At 39.2% G+C, this 20,969-nt stretch overlaps 1 protein-coding gene across 1 annotated transcript in view; it reads right to left on the bottom strand.

The window, feature by feature from the left end:
* LOC149298667 (S phase cyclin A-associated protein in the endoplasmic reticulum-like) overlaps positions 1–20,969 on the bottom strand; it is a 118,932-nt gene that overhangs the window by 40,560 nt on the left and 57,403 nt on the right. The window contains exons 19-21 of the mRNA XM_089487033.1: positions 13,839–13,975; positions 4,363–4,428; positions 3,834–3,960 (exon numbers count right to left, since the gene is read on the bottom strand). Of these exons, the coding sequence (XP_089343159.1) occupies positions 3,834–3,960; positions 4,363–4,428; positions 13,839–13,975 (330 nt within the window). The remainder of the gene's footprint in view (positions 1–3,833; positions 3,961–4,362; positions 4,429–13,838; positions 13,976–20,969) is intronic.

Here is a 20,969-nt window from a genome sequence, read left to right as displayed (position 1 = left end):
TCATTTAAAGTCACACACAATAACAAAGAGGTACAAAATTAGAAGAGGGACCTGGTCTTGCAAGCTTACAATCTAGTCAGTGGTTCATTTCTTCTTGCACTTTAAACAGCCCGCCAGAGTTTTAAATCTGCATAGCAGTACTGATCATGTTCATCACCATCTGTAGTTAGGATTGTGAATGCGTACAGTACTGTCCCAGCTGGGGCAGTTGATGGAAACATAGTGATACAATTCAAGATCTAATTCATGTAACTGTATTTAGAACACAAAGGGAATAACTTTTGAGCAAAACTTTTGCTAGAAAACTGAACAAGGATCATAACTAAATGAAAAATATTACCTGTCTGCATATCTGCCTGTCTATTTATCTATTCACCCTTGGAAAATACTCAGAACCCTTAACGGGGTCAACCATATCGTTGTACCAAAATACAATTGGCACATTGGAATCTTATCAGCTACAGTAAAGTGACATTGGTTTCATCATGGTCAAGTTTTATAAGGAATCAAAGATATTGATATGTTATACATGCACATACATTAGAAAAAGGGTACAAAATAATATACCCGTGTTTGGATATCCCAGTGAGTATGGTTGGATAAATAATCAGGTGGATGCATCACATTACGGTATTTAAGATAGGCCATTCCTTAGCTCTCTGACAAGGAGGAAACATGTGAGAGAAGAGACAGAGACCAACAGTAACTTTGAATGAGCTACAGAGTTCGGTCAACAATAAAAGAGATCTGTATAATACCAGCCAGTATGGGAACTTGGCAAGAAAGAAGTGATTACGCAAAAAGTACCATTGAACGGTGCATCTGAAATCAGGAAGCAGCACTAGCTACAATGCGTGAAAGGGTTTTATGGTTAGTTACAACCAAGACAGATATTTTGGCCACAATTTTGCTGAGCAAATGTAGCACTTCCCATACATGAAAACACACCATCCCTTCAGTATTGTGCGTCTTATTGAAACTCAAAGAAGAATGGGATGAATAAACACTGGAAAATAATGCAAGAGAATCTGCTACGCTCCACTCCAAAACCACGGAACAGTGATCCCAAGCACAAGGCCAATGCAACATTGTACAGGCTCAAGAGCAAAAAGGTGAATGTCCTAGAGTGGTCAAGGTAAAGCCCTGATCCCAGTCCCACCGAGAATTGTCATCAACAAGCAACTCCCAAACAACCTAAACAACCTGGAGCCAATCTTCCAAGAATGGACCAGACGTTCTCAGACACTGTGCGAATGCCGATACAGACTTACCCTGTTATTGCAGGGAAGGATGGGTTTAGCAAATATTCATATGTGAGGATTGATGAGCTATGCAAACAACAAAAGAAAATGATATTGCTGTGCAAGATTTTAAATGTAGTAATGTGAAACTTGGGCAGAGGTTTTTATATATATATATATATATATATATATAATGTAAAAGGGTGAAGCCGTATTAGTCCAGTAGACACGATGTCAAAAAATAGAGTATTGCAGAGTATGCGGTGATACCTTTTTTATTGGACTAACATAATATTAAAAAGACAAGCTTGTCTTTTTAATATTATGTTAGTCCAATAAAAAAGGTATCACCGCATACTCTGCAATACTCTATTTTTTGACATCGTATATATATATATATATATATATATAATGCTACACAAAGAAATTTTGTCATTATGAAATAACTTAACAGAAAGGGGATGAAGTAATTAAAATGCATAAGGTTTTCCGATATTACATTGAAAAAAAGAAACCCGTAATCCTTCTACATTACATATAGATTACTAAATGGTCATTATAGAAGGAATAATAAACCAGAAGCTTTCAATAATCCTATCAGTGCTGCTCACCTAATGCTGTGTACAACAAGCATGCCATTCATTGCATTTTCACATAGGAAAACGAAGAAAGCTCAAAGTAATATCTCAGAAGAATAATGCAGAATATGGGGCAAGGGTTTTTCAGTGACACGTAAAAGGGCAGCCGTGTTCTTCTGTAATTTAGTAACCGCAATATGGATGGCGTACGACTGATAAGATATTAATGCAGGAAATGATATTACCCCACTAGGGCCCCTCTAATGGCCTCAATTTTGCAAACATGATTTAAACTTAATGGGGAACTCTGTAGGATTGAAGCCTGCTTCGCTATCTGATTGGCATGGAATTCTGTTAGGAATGTCAAGAAATCTCGTCCAAGTAATCCCGCAATTGTGGCTTTTAATGGGAATAACTCTCCGTGGCAGTGCTGCTATATCCAATATCTGATAACAAGCAGTTACAGGCAGATCCTGAGCGGGTAAGTCTACAAAGTATACCCCCTCTGGAATTTTATCATACAACTGCTAGATATACTGAAAGCTATTACAGACCTAGCAGCGAAATTGCACCCTGGTTCATGAATAATGCCTGTAAAATAGATTCATTTAGACAGCCTGCACTAAAAACATAAACAAATGTCAAAAAAAGGCAAGAAAGGCAAACCCCACCCAAGAACGTACAAAAATATCCCGTTATTGTGTACTTGTTGTGAATGCAAGAACACGAATACCCAACTGTTGCCTGTTATGGTTCTCTGTATTTTCTATATGCGAGCTACAGATATTACTGTTTTGTGCTGATTTGTGCTGATGGCTCTGTTAGTTCCCTAAATTAATTAATTCATGGTCAGAAGAAAACGTTATAAAACTTTTCCACTTAACAAAGAAGAAATTAAAATTATCTATCTAATCAAATCTAATCCAATATCCAATCTAATAATTAAAATGTTTTGAGGTGTTCACTGAAAATCTTTTTGTTTCATTAAAGATAATAAGATTTAAAAAAGTGTTGGTAAACATATTTTTAAGCAATCCTTATTTATATTTATCATTTTCTTAACTGGAAAAAAACCTCCCTTAATTTACATGCTGATGCAAGAAACTGCTATTCTACTCTTATATGAAAGGTGCAACATTTATATGCAAAGGGCTTTCATTTTGCCTTCCAATCATCAAAGTCTGGGTCTCATTAAACTACCTGACCTGTTGTTCACTTATCTATCAGTTAACAAATTGTGACATAGGTCAATAAAAGAAGAAAAAAAAAGATTGCATTGCAATTAAATTACAATCTTTGGCAAATATTATCTGCGAGTTTCAGGTTGACACAATGTACAATTTAATCTTTATTAAACATGGCATTATCTGAATTGGTTTGGAAGGGACTGCGTCGGGACTACGGAGTTGGAAGGAGCGTTTCCTGCCGGTAATGACACACAGCTGTGCGAGTTACCCGCAGACGGAGAAACCTAAAGTAACCGAGGAGCCGTCAAGATCTAAACACAATATTTATTCATCCCTAATAGTATGGGCAAAAAATTGGACAATGTGAACATAATTCACTGGCAGAAGGCAGCCATGGAGCAGAAAAGATCAATGATAACTAATTTGTTACCATAATACGCATTCCTGTTCATGCTACTGCTGGAATGCAAGTTTTTGTTCCAGTTCCACTTGTTGGCACTTGTATTTTTATTTTATTTCTATAATAATAATAATAATAATAATAATATTATGCAGTACAGAATCCTAAAAAAGGTTTAGTACTCACCTAAGTCTTGTATACATTTTATGATACCAAACTACCTCTCTCTATTAACAACCCAAATTCAGTCCCTAGTGCTTTAGCTCAGGATCCAGTCAATTCTGCCAATTATGGTTCACTTTGTTGTATCATAGTACACAGTCTAATGTGCATCCAGGGGCCCTTTCTCTCAATACAAATTTATATAAGCTGGAAATAAATCTATCAACCTCTACACATTTTGAAGTTAGTCCGACATGAATGTTACCTGCTTCTCCAGGATCCTGGAAATCTCCCCCAAGGCTCTGTCCAGGGCTGATACTTTATTGGTGGGCCAGGCACCACTGTCCTGCGTTTGTAGCTGCTTCTGAATATCCTTGGTGAGTCTCTGCAACCTAAATGTGGACAAATTACTAGTCAGTTCCTTATGATGACCTCAATTCAAGGAGCCCAGAAGCCCATTAACCTTTGGAGTTGCAGAAGAACCTTAGGCAATGCAGAGTTATGCCACTCCCATTCTTCTCCCTTGGCCCTGAAAGTTTTGGAAGAACACCCTTGTAAAGTTAACCTCTGTCATAGTGTTTCTGTAAATATCTTGTGTCTCTTAGGCTTCACACTACCCTTTCTACCGCCTTAAAAACACGCATTATATTATATTATATTATATATATATATATATATATATATATATATATCCCCTGATTTTCAAATTTAAAGATGGGGTCAGTGTATTACTTGTTCAGAAGGCAGGGATATAAAATAAATAAGGATGCTGTTAAAATGGAGAATGAACTCACTTGGCTTTGTATGGAGAATCAGTCACAGGGGTTTTGGCCTCCATTGTATTTTCATACTCCTTTGCTCTGAAAGGCAACAATAACACATACATTTGGTATTATAAATCAGATGTTAGCTACAGTGTATGGCTAACTAGTTTGGCATGGATGGCACATATTAATTTGCATATGAATATAGTGATTTCATTTGTGAAAACGGGAATTTGACTACTACATGCATTATGAAGGCCCAATCCAGGCAAGTTTCCCCTGCATGAAGGATCAAGCTGGGGGGGGAACCTTTTTAAAAAAAACCCAAACATTTCTATAAAGAAGGTAAGTCCAGAATGTTTCAGGGACCTCTGCCTTTGGGAGAGCCCCCCGCATGTCGTTCCGAATACAAAAAAGGCCCCCAAATTTCATCCGAAATTAATTACAGGAAGTGATTTTGCTCGCTGTGCACTTGTCTAATAATTAGTAATGGCTAGAAGTAACATTTTGCTTTTGGCCAGTGGATGAGCAGATTATCTGGAACCATGTATTCCATACCAGGTTTACCAGATTTCACTAGCGGTGCCTCATAGCTCCTGAACTCACTTCCAGCTTTCTCCCTCATTCTCAATATTCATGAAAACTTAAAACTCACTTTATCATTGAAGCATACAGCCTATTCAGAAAGAGCTTATTTGCAACTAATACAGACATCTTATGTTTTCTCTACACCCCATACCCTCTAGATTGTAAAATTGTGAACAGGGCTCTCTAACGTAACAGATCGACGTAGTCTGTCCGTTCTAGTTTTGTCATACCCTTTGACAGTGGCGTCTCCAGGTTTCATATTTAGGGGGGGCACATGGGGGGCCAGGGACCAAAGTAGGGGGGCCAATTATAAAACGGTACATATACACTATATATATATATATATATATATATATATATATATATATATACACACACACGTTAGACGTGCATTTTTAACTACATAATATGCACTTATCTCTTTGAAGTAAAGACTGTGATTAAAATATGATTTCAAAATAACAGCTAAAGTGACAGTTATTTTTCATTCTTTAATATTAGCCCCTGCTGACAATATATATAAATATTAGACCCTGCTGCAGATATATAGAAATATTACACTCTGCTTCAGATATATATTAATATTAACCCCTGCTGCGGATATATATTAATATTAGCCCCTGCTGCGGATACATACTTATATTATACCCTGCTGCCGATATACATAGAAATTATACCCTGCTGCCAACATATATTAATATTAGCCCCTACTGCCGATATATAGTATTAGTCCCTGCAGCCAATATATATAAATATTAGCCCCTGCAGCCAATATTTATTGATAATAGGCCCTGCAGCCAATATATATTAATATTAGCCCCTGCTGCCGATATATATAAACATTAGTCCCAGCTTCCGATATATATTAATATTAGCCCCTGCAGCCAATATATATTAATATTAGACCCTGCTGCCAATATATTTGCCACACTGACTGCAGATCAGGGGAAGACAGTGAGAGTCAGTGCAGTGTTCCCTCCTTCTGACTGCACCGTGACATTGAGAGGTCCTCTCCCCTGTAATCATCCCCAGAGTCCCTTTGTCCCCTCATTCACTAAACCATAGCGCTCTTTTACTTACACCCTGTAGTTCAGGTATAGATCAAATAAACAACACATGGAAACAGCACATGCAACTGAATGAGATTAAAAAAAAACTTGTATTTGCAGGTATACATAAATAATGTATGGAAACATAGCATTGCAGGTATAAACCAACAGAACACACAAACCCAGGTATATATCAACTGGAAATCACATGTACACTCAGCACTGAAGGTTTAGATCAAATAATCAACAGCACTCCAGGTATTGATCAACTGAATAAGACATGCAAATCCTATATTTGCAGGTAAACATTAATAATGTATGGAAATATAGCCGATACAGATCAACAGAATGACACAAAACCCAGCTTTGCAGATATAAATCAATTGGAAATTACATATAAACTCTGCATTAAAGGTATAGATAAAACCCCTTAAATTACAGGCATAGATCACAGGTTGCACACCCCAAAGCCAACCCTGGTGTCCACACTGCCCACATAGAACCTGACCAGCACCTAAGTTACACATTATGTCAACTTTGTCCCCAAACAGCTGAACGTACGCCGTTTTTGTCCCATAAAGACCTCTCCCTCCCAATCTATCCTATCTACCCCCTCTCCCTCCCAATCTATCCTATCTACCCCCTCTCCCTCCCTATCTACCACATCTGCCTCTCTATCTACCACATCTGCCTCCCAATCTATCCTATGTACCCCCCTCTCCCTCCCAATCTATCCTATGTACCCCCCTCTCCCTCCCAATCTATCCTATGTACCCCCTCTCCCTCCCAATCTATCCTATGTACCCCCTCTCCCTCCCAATCTATCCTATCTACCCCCTCTCCCTCCCAATCAATCCTAACTATCCCCTCTCCCTCCCAATGTATCCCATCCACCCCCTCCTCCCTCCCAATCTATCCTTATCTACCCCCTCCTCCCTCCCAATCTATCCTTATCTACCCCTTCTCACTTCCTATCTACCTCTTCTGACTCTCTAACCCCCTCCTAACTTTCTAACCCCCCCTTTGAAGTTCACTTACCTTGGGCTTGTCCAGCGGTGAGATCGCGAGGTCTCTGTATCCCTGGTTCTGCCGGCTTCACTGCTGGGCGCCGGATATGACGACATATACCGGCGCTCGGCTTGAAATGCCGGCACTGCGAACCAGGAAGAGGCCTCGCGGTCGCGGAGAAGAGTGAGAGGCGCCGAACGGTTGCTGAGAACTTATTCCTCAGCAACCGCTCGGCGCCTCTCACTCTCTCCTCCGGGACTATTAAAAAAAAAGAAAAAAAAAAAAGACGGCGTTTCAATTGGGGGGGCACACCGGGGGGCACAGCATGATGTAGGGGGGGCCATGGCCCCCTCTGGCCCCCCCCCTGCCGACGCCACTGCCCTTTGAATGTATTTATTATAAGAAGCTGGATCAGACTCTAACTGGGTGTCCTACCAGCACATTGCTGTTAAGCATACACTTCGTTCACAGACCCTTGACAGATTAAAGTGTTTCTCTGACAGACCCTCAAATGTTACACACAGTTCATACCCCAGCCTATAAATCTTCACCTACCCAATTTAATAACCCTGGGACATGAAGAATATTAATAAGGCCAACAAAAACTTCTGTAAGGAAATAATATGCCATTCATCACAATTTGTCCTTTTCTTCCCCTCTGCCCTGGCTAACATATTGATCTAGATTCTGAAATAAGTTTACAAAACTGTAATATAAACTAAACCGCATTAGTGGTTCACTGTGACCTATGTGTAAAGAAAGAACCTACAACAGGTTCATTTATAAAGCAATGTATGATGAAAAAAACAGTTGGTTTTTTAAAGGCCCCTGACAACACCCCCCAAATAGATGTGTTATACCTGTATCACTGAGACTCAGCTAGTTCAGGAATTCTTAACTCCTTAAGGACAGAGCTGCCCTTTGCGACAATGGCTGTTTTAACATTTCTGCGGTTACTCATGTCTAGCTGTAATATTCTTCTCTCATTTACTGTACCCAGTATACATTGTTTTTTTCAGTAGTATAAGGGCTTATGTTATTGTAAATATTATTGCTGACAAAGACATAAGAAAGCAGGGAATGTCTAGTCTATGATATATGCACAAGTTCGCGCCAACACATCTACTCTATGTTATTATTATATATATATATATATATATATATATATATGTGCAAAGGGTCAAGTCTAGGCCATTCTTAATTATGCAGCTTAAGAGGTGTAACCTGCTTGAAAAGTAACCAATCAGAATGATGCATGCTATTAGAAGTAGATAAGATGCTATATAAACCATGTAATCCAAACGTGTAATCAGACAACGCTTCGACTTATGTGTGTTGTGTGCCTTGTCTCGATTCTCCGCATGATCTAAATAAAGGAAAACTCTTTCTGAAGAGAATTCCACCATTAATTCAACCAACACTTTCTTTAGATACCATTATTTTAATCATATCATAAAAGTTACTATAAAAAACAAAAGATAAAACATGAGAAAACAAATGTACTTTTTTTGTAATTTTAAAAATCTTTGGCTCACCTACAAAAGCTAATGACAAAACCTGCTAAATAGATTCTAAATGTGTCCTGAGTTTAGAAATACTCAATCTTTTGTTTTGTTCTGCAAGTTATAGGACAATAAGTACAAGTGGCTATTTCAAAACAATGTTATTTCAGGTTATTTCAAATGCCAGTTACCTTTTTGTGACAATATATCGCTAATTTTAGGAGTTGGTCATAAAAATAAACTTTATATAAAAATGTATTTTACTATTTACATTGTGATTAGTAAGCTGGGCTCCATTGACTTGCATGGTTGAATGTAGTACCTGTATTTAACCTGGAGCTCAGAGCTCAAAAGAGTCTCTCCAGATGCTCTTGGGAACTTGTTGATTGCCTCCTAACTTTTTGTTTGACAGGCAACTGGTGCCATATTTAATTGAAATTGAGGCATTACAGTAACACCGTTTGGGAGAAGAAAGCGATCTTAGAATCGTTGCCAACGGGATATTTATTTCTGAGCTGCCTGGCACGTCAATTGTCAAGGGGTTAAATAGATTGCTATTTAGCATCTCACTGTAATTATTTAGGTTCTATTAATGAATCCATGGCCTAAGGTTAACAAATGCATATTTTCCCTAACGAAAGAGCAAAGAGAGTACATCGTACACTAAAAGGTGAACAACAGGACTCTATAAAGCATATTTTACATATATGCTGTGAACAACCCTGGTAGTAATGTAAAATGTAGAAATTCTCTTCCATTTGTTTATGAAAACATAGTATAACACTTTTAAAAATAACAATGTTTTGTCAAAAGGAACAATACTTTTTATTGTGCAAACCCACAACAGATACATTCCATGTCTACATGTAATGTGTGGTGCCCATAAGCAGTTTATCTTAATTATGCATGGCTGCTATCTGCACTTGCACAATCACCGTGGAACGAACAGCTGGCAAAGGGTTAAAATAAACTTCAACCTAAGATCATCATTGCCCCTGATATAATGATGCCATCCTTGTTACTTGTGATCTTGTGTCTCTATGTGGCAGTGACAAACTGCAGACCTGACCACAGTCCTTCCACGGGAAGATATTTCTAGCTTGTCCCTTGTTGTGACAGAACACTAAATTGATTAAACCAAGCCCAGAGATTTGACACCAGCAGCGGACGCCTTCTATTTGTTGATTACTATTGATTTTCTTTGATACTTCATTTAAAAATCAATAGCTGCAAAGAAGAATCGGCCTAGTTTACCCCGTGTGAAACGGGCTATTGTGAACTGGACATGAGCCACGGATTCACACGGCGCTGCCTTCCAATTATGGAAAAGCTCTTAACAGGTGAACACTTCAACCTGAAAATCGATACTCTGCTTTCTTGCTCAATCAAAGAAAGTGGCCATAAATTAGGCTCATCACTGGGATTCTCCAGACAAACGCATGGAAAATAATTTTTACATTATTTTCCTTCATTCTCCATTCTTCAGGCTACGCCCTCTGATACATATCGGGCTAAACATGTCATTACTATACTTTCCAAACTCAAAAGTGCACTGACACGGAAGGTCTTTGTGAGAAACACAAGTGGCAGCTCCTCTGCAGTCCTACTTTTCCAAAACAATATTCTCAGCGTGATAACGAAAATTCCGCATTTACCTTCATATGTCTGGGCAGGAAATATTTTCCATTCTAAATCCATATAAATAAAACAAGACAAAGGGGTGTAAAATAAGTTAAATTCACAACTCCTTTTTTCTTCTTTCTTAACCTGATACTAAAATGGTTTTAATTCCTCAGCAGGTCTACCTTGAATTTTCCAAGCTAATCAGAGTAACTGCTCCAACCACCTTCACATAATTAAATAACAGCTCATAGCACAACTTTCATTTCACCTCAAAATGCTTCCTTGCACTTCTGATATGGACCCATTTTCTCATAATTCCTGTCAAGTGTGTGGACAAAGTTTTTCTTGAGTCACAAATATCTTCTCCCTGCTTAAGCCAGACATGTTCCAGCATCCACGGACAAGGGTGTGTGGATGCAGTACCATGGTGTGGCAAGGCTATGGCTGTTAAAATTATTGGTGAATAGGTTAAGGACAATTAACAGCTAATAGCATTCTGGGAGCAATAGATAGACATGTAACTCCAGCGTAGAAGTCCTGTAAGACTAAACAACAAATTAGGCAACCAGACATCTAGTGCCTTTAACTCTTCCAGCCTTAAAGTTGAAAAATCCATCTGATTATCACAAGATCTGGTACCCTGTTCACTGATAATTGTCATTGTTAGGATCCCATATTTACCAAATAACTTTATCTGTACCATCCTGATATCAGAGAGCTACATAGGTTCATTGGCACCTTGCACTGTTTCTTGTTCTATTACTTCATAGGAAGAAAGTAGATAGGGATGATAGGGATACAGATAAATAGTGATTTGTACTCTAAGGTCAGTATGCATTTCTAAATTCATTCTAAAAGCACAATAAACCCGCACACATTCGACTTTCCTACATTACTTTAAACATGTACGTCCTGTACTTTGTAAGAAAACTGTAAAGAAATGCCAGTGTTTTACAATGCCAATAGTAGCTTTAGTTAGTAATCTGCTTTTTCATTCATACAAAAGTTCACATTAAAAGCAGTGGCGTCTCCAGGTTTCATATTTAGGGGGGGCACATGGGGGGCCAGGGACCAAAGTAGGGGGGCCAATTATAAAACGGTACATATACACTATATATATATATATATATATATATATATATATATATATATATATATATATATACACACGTTAGACGTGCATTTTTAACTACATAATATGCACTTATCTCTTTGAAGTAAAGACTGTGATTAAAATATGATTTCAAAATAACAGCTAAAGTGACAGTTATTTTTCATTATTTAATATTAGCCCCTGCTGACAATATATATAAATATTAGACCCTGCTGCAGATATATAGAAATATTAGACCCTGCTGCAGATATATATTAATATTAACCCCTGCTGCGGATATATATTAATATTAGCCCCTGCTGCGGATACATACTTATATTATACCCTGCTGCCGATATACATAGAAATTATACCCTGCTGCCAACATATATTAATATTAGCCCCTACTGCCGATATATAGTATTAGTCCCTGCAGCCAATATATATAAATATTAGCCCCTGCAGCCAATATTTATTGATAATAGGCCCTGCAGCCGATATATATAAACATTAGTCCCAGCTTCCGATATATATTAATATTAGCCCCTGCAGCCAATATATATTAATATTAGCCCCTGCTGCCGATATATATAAACATTAGTCCCAGCTTCCGATATATATAAACATTAGTCCCAGCTTCCGATATATATTAATATTAGCCCCTGCAGCCAATATATATTAATATTAGACCCTGCTGCCAATATATATTAATATTAGACCCTGCTGCCAATATATTTGCCACACTGACTGCAGATCAGGGGAAGACAGTGAGAGTCAGTGCAGTGTTCCCTCCTTCTGACTGCACCGTGACATTGAGAGGTCCTCTCCCCTGTAATCATCCCAAGTCCCTTTGTCCCCTCATTCACTAAACCATAGCGCTCTTTTACTTACACCCTGTAGTTCAGGTATAGATCAAATAAACAACACATGGAAACAGCACATGCAACTGAATGAGATTAAAAAAAAACTTGTATTTGCAGGTATACATAAATAATGTATGGAAACATAGCATTGCAGGTATAAACCAACAGAACACACAAACCCAGCATTGCAGGTATATATCAACTGGAAATCACATGTACACTCAGCACTGAAGGTTTAGATCAAATAATCAACACATGGAAACAGCACTCCAGGTATTGATCAACTGAATAAGACATGCAAATCCTATATTTGCAGGTAAACATTAATAATGTATGGAAATATAGCCGATACAGATGAACAGAATGACACAAAACCCAGCTTTGCAGATATAAATCAATTGGAAATTACATATAAACTCTGCATTAAAGGTATAGATAAAACCCCCTAAATTACAGGCATAGATCACTGGTCACACACCCCAAAGCCAACCCTGGTGTCCACACTGCCCACATAGATCCTGACCAGCACCTAAGTTACACATTATGTCAACTTTGTCCCCAAACAGCTGAACGTACGCCGTTTTTGTCCCATAAAGACCTCTCCCTCCCAATCTATCCTATCTACCCCCTCTCCCTCCCAATCTATCCTATCTACCACAACTGCCTCTCTATCTACCACATCTGCCTCCCAATCTATCCTATGTACCCCCCTCTCCCTCCCAATCTATCCTATGTACCCCCCTCTCCCTCCCAATCTATCCTATCTACCCCCTCTCCCTCCCAATCAATCCTAACTATCCCCTCTCCCTCCCAATGTATCCTATCCACCCCCATCTCCCTCCCAATCTACCCCCTCTCCCTCCCAATCTATCCCATCTACCCCCCTCTCCCTCCCAATCTATCCCCTCTCCCTCCCAATCTATCCCCTCTCCCTCCCAATCTATCCCCTCTCCCTCCCAATCTATCCCATCTACCCCCCTCTCCCTCCCAATCTATCCCATCTACCCCCCTCTCCCTCCCAATCTATCCCATCTACCCCCCTCTCCCTCCCAATCTATCCTTATCTACCCCTTCTCACTTCCTATCTACCTCTTCTGACTCTCTAACCCCCTCCTAACTTTCTAACCCCCCCTTTGAAGTTCACTTACCTTGGGCTTGTCCAGCGGTGAGATCGCGAGGTCTCTGTATCCCTGGTTCTGCCGGCTTCACTGCTGGGCGCCGGATATGACGACATATACCGGCGCTCGGCTTGAAATGCCGGCACTGCGAACCAGGAAGAGGCCTCGCGGTCGCGGAGAAGAGTGAGAGGCGCCGAACGGTTGCTGAGAACTTATTCCTCAGCAACCGCTCGGCGCCTCTCACTCTCTCCTCCGGGTCTATTAAAAAAAAAAAAAAGCCGGCGTTTCAATTGGGGGGGCACACCGGGGGGCACAGCATGATGTAGGGGGGGGCCATGGCCCCCTCTGGCCCCCCCCTGCCGACGCCACTGATTAAAAGTATTTTAAAATTTTTGTAAGGAGAGTAAAAAGTCGGTAGTAATTCTGTACAGACAGCGCTACAGAATCTGCCGCCACTCTATGATGTAACGCAATACAGGTGGACAACCTAGAATGTTTTATCATTGTGCACAGTTTCCCAAAAATAGAATCAGGATTAACAAAGTCCATAACAGCTTAGCACATTCATAATAATGATTGGCAAGTAAAGACAACTGAATTCTAGGAAAGAATGATAAACCTATAGTTATACGCCAAGTAGGGCCAAATGACTAGAGATGTACCTGCTGTTCAAACGAGTTTTTAACTTCTTGGCCTTCTTCTTATTTTTTTGCTTCTCTTCCCCATCTTTCACAGGCTCGGCTGGGGCAGCTGTTTCTACCAGTATATCCACTATGTATTTTTTTAAAGAAAGGTGTTCCTGTGAGGGAAAAAAATAATTAAGCATTAAACTGCTTTTACATAAAAAAAAAAAAAAAGCTTGTAATTTTGGTAAAGCCTTGGCTTTTCTCCTGGTGTGTCTTAATACATTACTATAGGAAAAGGGAAACATTCACTTTACAATCGTACAAATATAGTTTTTGGGGTGCTGCTGTATTTATAGGATTTGCAGTGCATGTTTAATGGGGATACACAAAGTTCTTGGTGCTGTGGAGGTGAAAAAGGAGCAGTTAAGGGGGAATTTAAGAGATTACAGGACAAGTAAGAGGATACATTTTAAAAAGAACTTATACACAGATATTACTGTAAAAACTACACACTGCAAAGGTCTCCAACTCTAAAGACAGCCTTACTGAGTTGATTTTGTAAAGTAATTGCCGCACACAGTTCCTGGGCAACCCATGATTCTAAATTGGGAGAACTCTTAGAACGTAATGGAAATTGCGACAAAGCACGAAAGGACACTACATTGTGTGGTCCATTTTGCTAATTCGACTGAATGCATATCCCCGCACGTGACTCACCTCCAGTCAGATCTGGTGAACAGAGCATGCAGAGGTCTGTCTAGACCCCAGTGCGCATGTGTAGGGTCTTTCCATTAATTTTAATAGGAGCACTTTCCTGTCGCTTGGCTGCTTAAACTGTCAATCAGTGACCACAAAATGTTCCCATTAATTTCAATGGAAGTACTTTCCTGCCACTGACTGACAGTTTCAGATCCCAGAGGAGAAAGGAAGATATTTTGTTTCGGAAGAATGCATTTTGAAGTACTCACAAAGTGCTTTCATACATATATTCTTCTTTAGTAGGGGTGTCACAGACATGAGACCGTCCCTTTAACATAGGTTTATACAAAACACATCTGGAGCAGTTAAGGAATGAATTACACTGTGTTACATAGTATGGACATAAAAGCCGTTAGGATAATTAATTACGAGCAGATAAGAGATCAGTTATAAAGAGCTGCCACTGAAAAACCTATTGGGAGAAAAGTTGGATTAGACCCTACAGGTGATGAGAGGTAGGGCTGGTGAACGTCTGTGAATTTTCTATGGGCCTGATCATAGATGATTAGAGGTTATACATTTCTGGAGAATGCATTTACAAATCAACACCATGTTTCACAAGTCATTTGTCTGATGAAAAGCTGACTTAAAATATCACACACACAAAAACATTTTCAATGGGAAGAACTTCTCAAATGTACTGTAATCTCATTATATGTGTCCAGCAATCACTTTCAATTAGTTCGAGGCTGAGGTCGGGGAAACCGATGGGGGAACTGATATCTCACACTGGTTATGGGCGTCTTCCCTCTCTTTCTCAGACTTCTCAACTTTCAGAGGTGTGAAGACCGGATTAATTCTCAAACTTTGGACTCAAAAAAATCATTAAAAGTCAACAAAGGGAATATCAAGAATGCTCACATTGATGTGTCACCTATAAAAGGCAGAGATCAAAAGGAACGATTAGCTCTGTGTCCGAAATAAAAGTGAAGTGAGAGTCGCGTATTAAATGACACTGCTGCCGTGCTAATATTCCAGCTTTATTGTTATGGAGGACTGTGTGATTAAACTATATAAAATATTCACATTATTAATCGAACCAAGGAGTGGAATTGTGCTTTTGAAATGTACAAGAATTCTTCTTACAAAGGCAGGAAGCCTGGAAAGCTGAGCCTGTTCCAGCTGCACATCACAGCGTGTCCTCCGCTGCCCTCTCGCATTTCTACGCTCGCTGGAAGCCACAGAACATCAACCGGGGTAGGCTGAGCTGAACGCAAAGATTCACTATGCTGTACTGATTAATAACAAGGACTATTCGACTGACAGGCCCAATTTAATGCTGAATAGCATCAGATTGAATAACGATATACAGCTTGCATTATATATATATGTAAATACACGCTTTGCACATAAGTGCCAACATATGGCACTGATCCAAACTATACCGATGGAAGGTCACTCCCTTGCTCATCGAAACGGCATTTGGTATTGCAACCGAAACAACCGCAATTTAGTACTGGAAACGATATAATACCAAAAATAACTAATGAGAAGATCACCGCAAGCACTGGGTATGTAGAATGATGTGTGACGATTCTGGTCTCTTTTTGATATAATAATCTAAGGCACAGGTACCACCTATTTAGAAGTTATATACATCTAGTTTTTTATTTTATTTTTGAAAAGGTCACAATGGAGCCAAAGATCCCCCTCCCCTTGAACACTTCAGTGGTCTTCCTTTTTAGAGGGAGACCAAGAAGATCAAGCCCACCACCAGGCTGGAAGTGAAAGATTGGGTCATGTGTCTCTTTAGGGGTAAAGAGTTGGGCTCTATTTACACTATATTCATGTGTTCTACTATATTTATACTTTATCTTTGTTTCACTGACATCTCTTTATAAAGGATACTTGCATTCTTACTGGCATTTTACCCTTACAACCTTCAATCAATTTTACTGGCATTATACCGTGATTAGCCCTTTAGGTTAATAAAAACAAAAAAAGTTTGGTTGTAAGTAATCATGCATTGTTGCAAATGCCAGGTAATAATGATAGAGAACCTGTGCCCCCTGATACTGCTGTTTACAGTAGCATGGATACCATGTCCATTTGGCACTCACACATTTTTCATTTTGAAAAGAAGGCAATTTCCAGTACATCTAAGTTCTGCAATGAGCATTAAATAAAAGTTGGGGTCAGACTTTAAGTAAGGTTGGAATATATTTGTCCCCAACCCGTATTTCGTCTGGAACAATCGCATGTCGGTTTTCCTAGAGCTACAGCTGAAAAGGCAGTCAGGGGGAAAATCTTCATACTCTCACATAGGATTCCTTGCTTCCCTCGAGTAAAACAGTTTGTACCCCAAACATTGTTTACAAAGAGATAGAAGAATTACTATCCTGTCCACTGTATTCATGGGCTTTATTATTCAGCATAAAATATCAGGGAGCTCTTATCGACATATCGATTCAATATATCACTTATGATAAAAATGTTGAAATTTTACCATAAGGTTTGAAAATATATCAGCACCATAATAAATACCCTAACCTTTTTCTCTGTAGGGCAAAGGTATTTTTATTTTTTTATGTGTTTTTTCTCTGTCTACTGGTTGTGCACCCATTTATTTGCAATAGAGTAATTCATCTGAGCAATGGTTGTATTTTTTTGATCTAAATATATTCGTAAATGTAAGGTTGCATACTAATCCAAGAGCTATACAATTCTGTTAGCATTGCATATGTTTGTATGTGTGTCTACGTAAACGTATATAGAGCTGTGTGTGCCACACCAGTATTAAGGAGTGGTATAACTGGAATATTTCATAAACGACTTGTGAAGGAACCAGCATGTCGTCGAAAAGGTTGCTGGGAATGGACTATATTGTACAGGCGATAGAAACAGAGTTTCATGGAAGTTAAGAATCATTTGGTCCACTTTTCCTCAAACCTTATGATCTTGTCATATGTTCAGGATAGAATTATGATCATATGGGTAGTTTTTGAAATGAAAAGAAAAGGTATTGTTGGTGTGACCAGAACGAGATATATTTAGCGCAGGAAATTGCATGAATAAAAATATATGCCATGAATATTGTGGTCACTGAAGAACATTTCCTGAAAGATGACATCCAGCCAGACAGAAATTCACACTCTGCTTACACAGGAAAACTAGCATGGAGGGATTTTTATACAGTGTATATAAGAACATATCTGTTTTAAATTAGTGTGTTGCCAGAAAATTCCATATCGTTAAATGTTTGGGTAAACGGCTCTGTGTTAATCAGTTTGCTCATGCAGTTCTGCACGATCTAAAGCCATTTAACTATGCTGCTGAAGTTAGGGTATCACTGAATGTTTTGTTTATCAGAGAACCAACATTTATCTTATTATGTTCCTATGTACAATAAAAGACACTTGAAATTTGTAATGAGGGTGGTAGATGCGTGGAACAGGCTCCCAACAGAAATGGCAGAGGTTACTAGAGTGAGGGAATCTCTGCATTTACGGGTCAGATATATGGCTATCCTGAATATAACATAAGACAATGAAGCTGTTACGGTCTGAGTCTTTACAGGAGGAGTAGGACTGGATAAGCTGAATGATTATGTACCATCAAATTCTATATTTCTATGTTTAATTAACCATAATAAACCTATTGTGCATTTTACGAAGAAACGTGCAATGAAAGTCATGGTCAGATTAACAATATAAATTATTCACATTTAACATGCAGCAAACACACCTACAATAAATATATTATATATATATATATATATATATATATATATAAATACATATACACGTAACAATACGCTATGTATTTTTATGGTAAAACCAAATACTCATTTTAATACTGGCTATAATTTCCTTTTTTGTTCCTGATATATTTGGCATTGTTTCCTCAAATACACACTGTGGGAGGTTGTCCTGCTAAACCCGCACACAATACTACAGCACGAACACCCTCATTTTGTTCCTGATATTCACAAGTCTAGATGTGATAGGCTCCACTCTTGTGAGTGAACATCTATAGGGGGTTATATGTTTTACCATTCAAGAGGCATTTAATATACTGCACTAGGGCTGCAACTAACGATTAGTTGGCCGATTATTTTTTCGATTAATCGATTAATCGGATAAAAAAATGAATGTACATTTTTCATTTATTTAAAATAATTTAATAAACAAATTATGTTAAATACAAACGCAGAATAAAAAAAAACAACTGATAAAATGCATTTCTTGTCTTTATTTCCCAACCAGCCCCCCAATTTATGCACGTTTGAGCCCAGGCTTGCCACGCTGCCTCCCAGATATGCCACGCTGCCCCCCACATATGCCACTCCACGCTGCCCCCCACATATACCACTCCACTCTGCCTCCCACATATGCCACTCCACGCTGCCTCCCACATATACCACTCCACGCTGCCTCCCACATATGCCACTCCACGCTGCCTCCCACATATGCCACTCCACGCTGCCTCCCACATGTGCCACTCCACGCTGCCTCTCACATATTCCACTCCACTCTACCCCCACATATGCCACTGTGCCTGATACGCCTTATACCCCCTGATACACCACTCCATCCTCCCCAGACATGCCACACTGCCTCCCAGACATGCCACGCTGCCCTCCCCACATATGCCTTATATATCGTATATGCCTTATACCCCCAGATATGTCTCTCCATCCTCCCCAGATATGCTTTATACCCCCAGGTATCTCATAGTCCCCTCAGAGTCACAGACCTGTTCGCATCACACTGACACCATACTTTTATAAATAAGTACTGGGTTAATCTTCACTGCCCCCAGGATTTAGATTCCCCTTAGTCTGCCCCCCTTTATCTCTAACTGCACCTTAAGTTAACTTTATTAAATTAACCCTCAGCCCTCATCATTAAATTAACACTAAACACCCCATTAACCATAACTACCCCTAAATTAACTCTAAATACCCCATCAAACACAACTACCCTAAATTAACCCTAAACACACCATTAACCACAGCATCCCCTAAATTAACCCTAAAGACCCCCATCAACCACAACAGCCCCTAAATTAACCCTAAACACCCCATTAACCACAACTGCATCAAATTAACCCCAAACACCCCATTAACCACAGCTGCTCCTATATTAACCCTAAACACCCCATTAACCATAACTGCCCCTAAATTAACCCTAAACACCCCATTAACCATAGCTGCCCCTAAATTAACCCTAAACACCCCATTAACCATAGCTGCCCCTAAACACCCCATTAACCATAACGTCCCCTAAATTAACCCTAAACACCCCATTAACCATAACTGCCCCTAAATTAAACCCCACCTCCCCTAACTTTCAGCAGCCCAAATATTAATGTTATACTCACAGTTAGATGAGTGTCACAGCCATGTGGTTCTGGCCTTCTGGGAGAAGGAAGGGGCGGGGCCAGTTGTCACAGTGATTACAGGGAGGGGCTGGTAAGTAGGAGCTGCTGCTGTGAGTCACTGAAACGGATTATATAATGAGGGGTATTTTTCAGAGCGTTTGCTCTGAAAAAACCCCTCATTTTATAATCGATAAAAATCGATTCAACTAATCGATAATGAAATTCGTTGGCAACGATTTTCATTATCGATTATTATTGATTTTATCGATTAGTTGTTGCAGCCCTATACTGCACTCCAATGCCTCATATGTTTCTTTAGAATGATTGTGCTATCCGAAAACCAAGAAATTGAAAGATAATGGCTCAGTTTACACTTCTTCTGCACACCCGTACTCTGCACTTAACTATTTAAAAAAAAATGTTTATAGGGCATCCCATGCTGGAGAAAGGCGATCTTAACATCAAAACACAAGTGGCCTCCGTGGGTGTCTTCCCTAGATTTCGGTTGCACATTTGTCCTTAGATGAGATTTGTGTGTTTTTAATTTATATACCATATCTTAAATATAGGGAGATATTCCCGATCAACATGGAACGTGATCATATTAATACAAATAATATATATTATACAGCATATATATAATATCAATGATGGCAGTGCAGTAAATAAATGTCTCACTTGATGGGTTTGATTTACATAAAATAAAATCTGAATGCAGCCTGTAACTGATCCTAAATTAAGTGAGCATTTTTGCGATGTGCTAATTGCATGTTTCGAGTGTCCACATATATGATACCACATTCACTCCCTTCAAGTTGAAGGCTCTCCTTTGGGGAGAACCACCATCTGCCAGACTGAATTTAGAAATCTGATGCTGCTAAGGTCACCAAACCTTATGTCCCCTAAAAGTCTGTCATGCAGGCTGTCACTTCTGGGAACGAGAGCAAGGGATACGCTGAAACGCAGAAGCACGATGGCGATGTGCTTCACCCAGGGTGCTTAGACAAAGTCCATAGACCTCTACTTGCCATTAGCTAGAACGAATTATACACACAATGTGCTGGATACAGGCCTCCTCTGTCCTGT

The sequence above is a fragment of the Sceloporus occidentalis genome, unplaced genomic scaffold (assembly GCF_023333645.1).
Source record: "Sceloporus occidentalis isolate IW3139 unplaced genomic scaffold, rSceOcc1.0.p SCAF_31, whole genome shotgun sequence".
NCBI lineage: Eukaryota > Metazoa > Chordata > Lepidosauria > Squamata > Phrynosomatidae > Sceloporus > Sceloporus occidentalis.
This window is presented reverse-complemented; position numbering and strand designations above follow the sequence as displayed.